At 40.4% G+C, this 11,075-nt stretch overlaps 1 protein-coding gene across 1 annotated transcript in view; it reads left to right on the forward strand.

Moving 5' to 3' along the window:
- Nucleotides 1–9,577, forward strand: part of RNF114 (ring finger protein 114) — a 420,507-nt gene extending 410,930 nt beyond the window's left edge. The window contains exon 6 of the mRNA XM_044089941.1: nucleotides 8,174–9,577. Coding sequence (XP_043945876.1) covers nucleotides 8,174–8,239 — 66 coding nt within the window. The 3' untranslated portion in view covers nucleotides 8,240–9,577. The remainder of the gene's footprint in view (nucleotides 1–8,173) is intronic.
- Nucleotides 9,578–11,075: the final 1,498 nt, after the last annotated feature.

An 11,075-nucleotide genomic window follows, 5' to 3' on the forward strand; every position in this document is an offset into this window, starting at 1 on the left:
GTAGGCTCCCTGCTTGGTTCATACATCTCTCACATGACAATTCGATCAAAGCCTTTCGCCATTTGCAACCTCACTGTCTCTCCTTTTAATGGATGAAGAAATCTGCTCATTTTGTCATAGCTGGACTTTAAGAACGCTTCTTAAAAAGCTGAGCTTTGATTGCTCTGTTGTCTTTAGCAGTAGCACCAACAAATTAGAACTGATAGGCAGGGTTGTTCTGCTTTGCCTAGATAGAAGTCTGAGTGAGCGAGCCTAGTAGGTTGTCATGGGGTATACTTCTGAGATTGAGTAAATTCAAGAAGATATCGGTATTGTCACTCTTTGGCCTCTCCGGTAATTGCTTTGCACTCTGTACTGCACGTTCGGCAAGGTTGTTTGAGGATATTCAGGACTGCTAGTAACATGGATAAAGTCATACTCTAGCAAATCTCTGGAACAGTTGACTGGTAAACTGAGAACCATTGTCAGAAATGACTCTGTGTGGACTACCATGGACTGAGAAATGAAGTTTCATCTTAGTAATAACAGCAGTAGATGTTCGGATAGGTAGCAAATCAATCTCAAACCAGTTCGAATAAGAGTCTACCAGCATTAAATAATGTTGACTGTTCCACTCAAATAATGTCACTTGTTACTGTTGACCAAGGTATTTCAGGATTTTGGCTTAGCTGAAGTGGCTCTTTTTGCAAATGCGGTTTATTACTGTTGCACACTGAACAAGACGAAAGTACTTTATCAATGTCTTTTGCTAGAGAAGGCCAGGAATGCTAGCCCTCTACCTTCTTTTGGTAGAATCGGAACCTGGGTGGCCATGATGCAAAATCTGAATGCATTCATGTTGTAAGGAAGTAGGAACAACAACTTTTGGACCTTTGAAAATGATACTATCTTCCATCAGCATCTCATCTCTGTATTGAAAGTAAGGATGCACTTCTGGCAGTACACAAGATTGCTTTGACGGCCGTCCTGCATTGATGAAGTGGTTGAGTTTTTGCAAAATTGGATTAGTCTTTGTATGGTCTCTAAGCTAACCATGCCTTGTGGTAGAAAAATTATACACTTCTATGACATCAAAGTCAAAATTCTCTGCATCAAGTTGTTCCATGGTATTTCTTGGCAATCTGGATAAGGTATCAGCCAGATAAAGTAGTTTACCCTTTGTACAGGCCATTTTGAAATTGTTCTTTTGCAATTTGCATCATTCTTTGTAGTTTTGCTTGAATGGAATGCATAGGCGTCTTTAAAATAGTAACGAGTTTGATGGTCAGTTTCTGTCTGGATTGTTCAGCCATAAATATAATCATGGGACTTTGACTATGCGAACACAATTGCCAAAGGTTCCTTCTCAATTTGAGCATACTACAACGCAGTTTGGGTAAGAGTTCTAGATGTGTAGGCAACAGGTGTGCCTTCTTGAATAACTGCACCAAGACTTAACTTTGAAGCATCAGAGGAAAGAACTACTGGTTTATGGACATCGTAGTATCTTAATGTAGGTGAGTTAGCAGTTTGCTGTTTGAGGTTATCAAATGCTCTCTGATGGTGTTCTAACAATGACCAGACAACATTTTTGCATATCATCTCTCTCAAAGGTGCTGGATAACTCACTAAAGTCGGGGATAAATTTGCCCAAATAGTTAACCATGCCAAGAAAATGCTGAAGGGCTTTGACATTGTCTGGAGCTGGCATCTCAAGAATAGCTGCTTGTTTGGAAGGGTCTGGCCGTAAGCCTGTACAGGTAAATAAATCTACATAAGTAACTGCTGGTAGTCTGAATTTGCACTTCAGAGGATTTAGCTTTAAATTCACGTCATGTGCTCAGTTCAGAACTTTCCTGAGGTTTCTATCATGCTCTGCTTCACCATTAGCCCCAACTAGTAAATAATCGACTGTTGTTGCACACAGGTAGCCTAAAAAAATGCTCCATTGCACTCTAAAGGCTTCACTGGCAGAATTTATTCCAAAAGGCATCCTGAGGAATCTGTATCTATCAAATGGGGTACTGAATGTAGTCGGTAGTGAAGATTTGTGATCAAGCATTACTTTCCAAAATGAACTCTCTGCATCTAAGACAGAAAAAACAGTGGCATTTGGTGTGTGGGTTGCAATTTCCTTGACTGCACACATAGGATGATGATGTCTTTTTAATTCCTTGTTCAAGTCTCATGGGTCAGTGCATATTCTAATTTCATCTGAATTTTTTTTTATGAGCAGCTACCATGGAGGACATCCACTCATTTGGTTCTTTGACTGGACAAAATACATGATGCTGCCCCATTTTGTCTAACTGGACCTTGACTTTGTCCTGCATAGCCATTGGAAGTCTTCTTGCTGGTCTGACCTCTGGGTCTACTTTCATGGAGTACACAACTGGAAGTTTGCCTAGCTTGTCGTCGAACACATCAGCATACTCTGAGAAAATATCACTGAAGCTGGAACTGGGACATTTGCTTACATGATGTACTTTGGTAAAAGAAAGTAGTTTCATTCTCAAACTCTCTCTGAGACCTAATAATGACTGCACGGGTCTTCGGACTACATAAGTCGTAACTGTTCCCAGCCAAATAGCATGAAAGCACTATTGAATCTTTGATTTCAATCTCTTCACTTCCATAAATAACAAGCTTCGCACAATTACCCAGATTTAAGTTGCTCACCAGCTCATTGATCTGGACAGTACAAAATACTTAATTCTATGCCAACAAATCTGTTGCATTAACCTTTTCACAGACCACTGATACACCATCTACATAAGAAGGTAGGGATGCAGCTCTCACTGTTTGATCAACTTGCTTTTTTGAGTGAACTTTCTTAACTGATGAGGCTTGCTTGATACACAAAACTTTTGAAAATGGTTCCATTTTTTACACTTCTAGCATTGATGACCAAATGCGAAGCACTTCCCTCTTTTAGACTCATGGTTGGCTCCACAGTTATGACCGTTAACAATAAGACTTGACGTGGGTTTTGCTGACTCACTCCTTTACTACTGAGCATGTCTTTTCAATGAGCTAGTCTTGGAACTTGCTAGAAAGTTCCGGGTTCTCCCTGCCACACCTACAGGGGGGTGCTGCTGCCATGTGCTTAGACCTGTTTCTGCTTTCCACATGTTGCCTGCTGTCTACATGTGCTTTAGAGGCTGCTGAAACCATGCTCTTGTAAGCATACTTGTGTGCCTTACTGTGAGCTCATGGATTTGACAAATCTCTATGGCTTTAACATTAAATCACTGTCACGAAGCAAAATCTTTGTTACTGCAGCACTGTTAACACTACACACAAGCCTGTCCTTTATTAACTCATCTTTCAAGTCACCAAATCTGCACATCTTAGCTTTATTTCTCAAGTCAGTGATGTAAGCTGCAAAAGTTTCACCTGGCTTTTGGTCTCTTCTATAAAATAAGTGCCTCTGTAATGTAACATTTGTCTTAGGGGTTGCACATTTCTCTAAATTTACATTTTAAACGCTCAGGATCTTCCATTGATTCAGTCGGTACCACAATATGACTGTTAGTCCCCTCTCCTGCATGTACTTCTGGTGCATAAACAAATTAATGCTCTTTTAATGGCTTCTGACTCAGCTATGTTAAGCAAAATGAATGTCCTTATGTCATTTTTGTCAGAAAAAGCTGCTTGTATGAAAATATTTTTCAGTTCTCTGCTATATTATAATCAAACACAAGTGGACTTGGTGTGCGAAATGCCTCTGCCATATCAACACACAGTAGTGAAGGTGCTTGGAGTCATGTATGAACATACACACACACAAAAAATATATATATGCCAGAACTTTCTAGCCCAACGGTTCCTGGAGTTCATAAATTCAAATGCCATGGAACAGCTAGTCACTGTTCCCACGAGAGGAGAAAATATACTAGATCTCATTATCACAAACATGGGGACAAAATGCTCCACACCGGAAGTATATCCCTCATTGGTGAGATCTGATCATAAACTAATCTCACTGGAAATCCACATCCCCCCACCCCAAACAAAAAGACCACAGTGAAGAACTTCTCTAAAGCAAACTTCACACTACTCAAGACTGGTGTGGTATCCTTCAAGGCCCCTGAGCCAGTGGAAACCACAACCCAAGCTGCGGAAGCCCTTACAAATGCCTTCTATGAACACCTCCAGGACTGCATGGATCAGGCAATCCCAAATAAAACCAAGACTCTTTCCACAAAGGGCAAACGTCCAGTCTGGTGGACCCCAGCCATTAACAAACTTTACAATAAGAGGAGAAAGCTATTACATGATAGAACAAAATCCATAAAAGGGAAGTCACCCCTGATCATTATTAGTAAAAAAATACGAGCACTCATAAAAGCAACTAAGGCCAATTTTGAGAGAAAAATTGCCATGGATTCAAAGGACAATCATAAGGCCTTTTTCAGCTATGTTAGGAACCTAGGTGGAAACTCCCAGATATGCTCAGAATTAGTCCAAAATGATACAAAAATCACTGAACCCACAGACATTGCCAACATACTGGCAGACAGGTTCAGTGCAAACTTCACCCCCCTCCCCCCCCCCCAAAGGAGAGATAACTATCCCAGCGGAGTGTAGCCTCCCAGACATCTCAAATGCGCAGGTGAAAGCTGCTCTCTCTAAAGCTAAAAACACAGCATCAATGGGACCGGATGGTGTCCCCGGCTGTGTGCTACACGAGCTAAATGAGGAATTAAACCCGCACATAAGGCAGCTGTTTAATCTCAGCCTTACCACAGGATATGTGCCCAAGGAGTGGCGTACGGCAACTGTGGTCCCACTCCACAAAGGTGGTGCCTCTACAGACCCTGGGAATTACCGCCCCATAAGCTTAACAAGTCTAGTCTGCAAAGCTATGGAGAGGATCATAATGGAGCTCATAAACAAAGATATAGGGGACTTGCAGCCATTGGACCCGACCCAGTTTGGCTTCAAGGGCAGATCATGCCTTTTGAACTTGTTCGACTTCTTCGAAACAGTCACCAAGGCCATTGATGAGGGAAAGGCAGTCCATACAGCCCACCTTGACCTTGCAAAGGCTTTCGACACAATACCCCACTCGGGTATTGTAGAAAAACTTACTAGCTTAAATGTAAACCCATATGTCACAAGATGGGTTGCAAACTGGCTTAAGGACAGAACCCACAGGGTTAGAGTTGCTGGCGCTATGTCAGACTCCAAGCCGGTCACAAGTGGTGTCCCACAGGGCTCGGTCCTTGGCCCGCTATTGTTCGGCATCTACTTCTCAGAAGTACAGGCCAACATGGGAGGACTTTGGCTGACAAAGTTTGCAGACTACTGCAAACTGGGCGCCATAGTGGAAAGTGCATCGGACACGGATATCCTTCAGAAGGGACTCACGGAAACAGATAGCTGGTGCCAGAGCCATGGCCTGAAGTTAAACACCAAAAAATGTATAGTCATACCCTTCGGGAAAAACAAGGTAACCCCAAGCTACCATATAGGTGGCAATCCACTAAGCACAGAAGAGGTTATCAGGGACCTGGGGACCCAGATTGACAGTGGCCTTTCTTTTGACACTCACGTTGCTAAAGTGTTTAGAAAGACCTTCTACATTGCCCACCTGATCATGAAGGGATTCACATCCAGATCTAGTGAGGTCATTGTTCCCCTGTACTCTTCACTTATCAGACCAATGATCGAGTACAATGCCCCATTCGGGATGTATCTCACCCGACATCTGCAGCAATTGGAGAGACCCCAAAAGTTCCTCACCAAAAGGATAAAGGGACTCCAAAATCTGTCATATGCTGCCAGATTGAAGAAACTCCAGCTCTATTCAGTCGCAGAGGTGACATGTGCCTGACATACAAGGCCATGTCCAACCCGGAATTAATGGACATGCTCCACCTCAAAAAATCCAAATCCACCAAAACCACTAGAGCAAGCGACTTAAACCTTAGCACGGATATAAATAGGACGTGCTGGAGGGATAGATTTATCACTCAGAGACTCCCTATGCTGTGGAATAAAATCCCGGTCCATGTGAGGCAGAGCACCTCGCTGGCTCTGTTCAAGAGAAATCGTGACCTGTGGATGGGAGATCGTAGGTTTACCCCGGGAATCATCTCTGTGTCACTGCTGGACAGAGGCACAACAAACTAATGGGTACAGTATTTTTTCATATAAGGGGTGGCGTAAGCCAAAAAATTTTGGGCTAGGCTTATAAATGCCTTAGGGCAGATAGCCTAGTATAAACCTATGAACCTATGAACTTTATGCCAGTACTTGTAATTATGCCCAATAGCACAACAAACTCTTTGAAATAACTGCACTTTGCCAAATAAGTCTCTGTAGCATAAGAACAGTCTGAAATCACTGTACTTTATGAAACCACTCCTTGTCAGTATAAGAAATACTTCAAAATTACTGTACTTTGCGATTAAACCGTATACAGCAGAAAAAGCTCAGAGTAAGAAACACTTGGAGATGAATGCACTTTGCAAATAAGCTGTACACATCACAATAACTTTTCAAAATGGCTGTACTTTGTGAAATAACTCTGCACAGTGTAAGAAACACTCTGAAATGGTAGCTTTCTGCAAATAAATGCTCACAGCACAAAGTTTTCGAAATGGCTGTACTATGAGTACAGTTTGCAATATAACTGTACTTTGCACACAGCAAACTGAAGTAATTGCACCATAATAAAGCTCACACACTGCAAACACTTTGCACACTCTGAGATACTTTAAACAACTCTAGTTATGCTTTGAATGGCTTCGATCAATGGAAAATAGTAGTTTCTGTCCAAATACGGTCTTTTACTAAAAAACATGGTCCCCTTACTCTCTAAGCTTAATTTGCCCTATTATTGTACTCGTTATGCCCCTTTTAATCTCTCATCATGCTCATTATACTTTTCTTGTGCCTGTTTTACTTTAAACATGCTCGTTATGCAAACCAAAGGTACTTCTGAACCCCATATGAATAGTTTTGCTAGTTTTATTAAAACTTGTGGTTTGGAACATTTCATTTAATAATGTGGTTTGTGTGTTTTACTTGCTTAATATGTTTTGTGCCACTTGTTTGATTAATAATGCACTTTGTGCCTTATAAATGCACTATTTCATTTTGTTTGCCAAATCATTTGTGCAGTTTTCTTTACCGTTAGCTCATTTCTGATCCTTTTCCGTTTGTCTGAGCTCCGTTTCACTCAACCTGCTTTAGTCTGCCTTCACTTTTAACTCTGCACCTCCTGGCTTGTAGAAGTAGTTCTTCTAATCCCGGTTCTGACACTGGTGTCGCTCGTCTGGTCAAGATAAAATGGATGAACATTCATGTGTTCAGGTCAAGCAGCTTTATTACACACAAACATATCAGGAATGAGGCTTTTTAACTTAAACTTATAAACAGACTGTGACTGCCACACATACATGTTGCCACTCTGGCTGTTCTCTCAAAATGTTACTGCTGCCTGCATGTGCTTAGTATTTATATGCACATGCTACATCTGGAAATGCTTGTACATACACACACTGAGCTACACACACATTGTGGGCATAACTGTTTTGGTATTTTGGCAGGCTATAAGGGCATTATTGCCAGTGTATGAAATATTTTTTTATGTATGCATGCATCAAAACAGTAGATTTTAGATTGACATTTGCTTAGCAGAATCAACTCACCACAATTTCCTTGCTTTACAGCATTGGAACTCTTGCTTCATTGCCTGTACTTGGTAGATTTTATTTTGTATGTATGTAGTTCGTTTTAATAATATGTCACTTTTAATTTGACAGGTACTTGCTTGCTATAATTTGTCCCCCCCCCCCCCCCCACATTTCGCACTCAGAAAAACTGTTATGAGCACCTACTAATGCTGGTTGTATACTAGGCTTATATCTGTTTAGCAGACGTGAGAGAACGTGTGGGTGTGGTTGCTGCTGGGGAAACTTGGTCAAAATATACCATTCGTAAATGAGCGTGTAGTTCTGTGATAAATACCTAACTGCTGTACTTTTTGTAATACATAACATTGTACTCTGCAAAGAAGTAGGTGCTGGGTTTTTATAATGGAAATGTAATTGTCTTTTGAAACAAAACAATTTTCTATGTTTACACAGAAAGCTGCTCTTTCTGTTTTGCAGGCTGGCAGCGTCTAAAGTTGGACTCTTTGTACTGCAAAGTAAAATCTAATTTTGTTTTTTTTTCTTTTAAGGATTATGAAGCAGATGAAGAGGTCATGATACAAGAGGCACTGGCTCGCTCTCTAACAGATCATTGACTGGAAAACTGTGGCATGTTGCATCATACTGGCGTTCTGTAAGGTGCCAGTGCTGTTTCACTTACCTTCAAAAGATGCTTCATCTGATTGGCACATACACATATTGGATTTTTGAGTTGCTTTTCTTTTCACTTTGATATGCCTTCAGCAGCCACCTGTAAATTGACCCGCATAAATACACGAAAGAGCTTCTGTGAAGTTCCTTACAGTTATGGGAATTAGAAGACTTTCTAAATGCCTAATTTTTAGTTTTCCCTTAATTTTTTTGTATGATACACCCATACAAGCAACTTGACACTGAAATTTCTGTATATAAAGAGTCTGCTATACAACCTTTAAGATTGAAGAACATGATCCCTGTTTGTCAAATACTGAATAAGATCACATCCACCCCACAGAAGTGACAGGCTCTTTATGACATTTATAAAGTGTATGTTGTGTATTTAGCTTGGTCTGCATACTCACTGTCTCTGTACAGTGTCTGCTTCTGCCCTTAAGTTGGATTATTATTATTAGTAGTAGTAATGTTAATAACTGTAGCTCTGCATCTCTTCGTAGGGGTAGGCAATGTAGCAGTGACTCGCATATAGTGGGTGCTTGCAGAGGTAAACAACTTTAGAATTAAGTCTGAAATTTGCATATCTGTTCCTTACTGTTTATATTAATGAGAAGTATATAAGGAAAAGGTCAAGAGAACCTTAGCGGTGCTGCAGTTGCTGTGCCTCATAGGTGGTGTGTGAAAGTAGAAGGCATGACAATGTAGGAGGCACTTCTTTGTCTTTTTGCACATCAGAAGTAGACTTGTAAAGTATAGTTTAGGACATGATTTCCCTTCCTCTCTCGGGTATTTCTGATGCAGTAGTTATACCACCATCGTCTAACATAAAAAGATGACACATTTCCCTCTGGTGGTAACTCATTTTTTCCTTGCCAGATTATCTGAAGTGACGTCTTTGGTGACAGTTGTTTATCATAGTATTTACTGTTGTAGTTTTTCAGTTTTGGGATATCCCTTCTTTCAGGCAGCCTGCACCCTTCCAGTCTTGTAAAGCACTTCCTCTCTCTAGTGCTTTGGCCTACTTCTGATGCCAGAACATTGTATTTTTTTTTTTACTACCAAAGTGAAGCTGCTCAAACATCTGCAGTTATGGTAAGCTCCTAACAACTCAACTTTTGTCTTACAAATAACCAGGCGCTCACATTTCCCAGTTTTCATTTCCATTTACTACTGAAGACACCTTAGCCAAGTCTGATTTTGAATTCTTTTTCTCATTAACTCACTAGCAGGAATAAATACAATTTATCTTATATTCTTTTGAATAAAAGAAGTTTATTACAGTTATGGCCTGTTCATGACATTTTTTGTGCTGAGTAGTTGGTGAATTTGTTTTCTTACAGGATTCATCTTGATCAAATTTAGTAAGGCATGCATGTCCCTTTGGAGTTCTAGTTATTCTAGATTAGCATGAATAATAACTACTTCTGAAGCAAGTATATGATTAGGAACCTGTTAAATTAACAGCATAATTAAAAGTGCAAAAAGTGACTTGCATGCCTCTTGTTAGCACATTGTTGGATAAGCTTAGACATCCACAGGCAAAAGCATTTTTAAACTTAACTTTTTTCAAAAAATGCTTTGAAACAAACTTATTTTTATTCGTGTTCACATACGTAAGGATGCATGCAAACAAAATTTATATAAAAAGTTTGTTTTGCAGTATTAAATACTATCTTTAAATGTATACTTCATTGGTATACTTAGACCTGTAGAATGGGCTGTTGCTAAAGTCATTTTAGGATTGTTGTCATTTCACTTATGACAGTCTGCCAAAATACACTGTGTCCTGACTAGTGGATCCCCTTCCTTAGCACATTTTACTCATTCATTCTTATCTCAGTTTGAGAGAAAAGTACCTTGAGCCTGGGCAAGTGACCTGTGGTCCATTTGCACCATGCCTGGAGAGACTGATCCATCCATCCATTCATTCCAGAGAGATGAGTCTGGCAATAGGGAGTGGGCCTGTTCTTTGGGAACCAGCGGGTTTCCCCGCTTGAAGCTCCTATCCCCTGCAGAAGCTCTGTTAAGTTCCACTAAAGCTGCATACCCACATGAGGCATCCATGCTTTCCCCTGGTTGGCAGCACTGCTTGAACTGCTAAAAACTTGTGTTCAGCCAGGCCCATGCTGTGTGGGTACAATACCTAGTACTCCCCTAGGAGATAGCCAAGCAGTCAGTCAGAGCTGCGTCCCTCCCTCCTGTTAGGATGGATGAGCCAGCAGTGGTCACTCACTTCCATCTTTCTCGGGCAGTCCTTTCCAGTGCCCATGGGACCATATTACATTTACAGATTGTATGTTTGGCAGATTTCAATCCACTGTGCAAGTCTAATCTCCTTTCATCTAGCTAGAAGTACTGCACATTGCCAAAGTTGGAACACGTCTGCAGTAAGAGTGGTGTATGTGGGATTTGTCTTCATAGCCCCCATTCCTTCTTGAATTATATTTTGGCAAAAACTCCAGTTACAGATTTGGACAAAAAGTGATGATTTTGAGCAGGAAAAATATATTGTCTTGAGTGTAAAATTGTTTTCAGAAATGATAGTGAAGAAAAAGTCAGCTTTTTTTCTTTCGTTTGTGCGTATTGGTATAAAAATGTGTGTATATTGTATGTGTATATATATATATATATATATATATATATATATATATATATATATGTGTGTGTGTGTGTGTGTGTATATATAAGTACAGAAAAAGAGAGAGGAGCGTTGCTATTTATTTAATTTAGCAAAGGAATAACAGAAAGGTGATAGTGACCCCCCCCCCCAAATATGCC

This window comes from Protopterus annectens, chromosome 12.part0 (assembly GCF_019279795.1).
Source record: "Protopterus annectens isolate FY-2018-M chromosome 12.part0, PAN1.0, whole genome shotgun sequence".
Taxonomy (NCBI): domain Eukaryota; kingdom Metazoa; phylum Chordata; order Ceratodontiformes; family Protopteridae; genus Protopterus; species Protopterus annectens.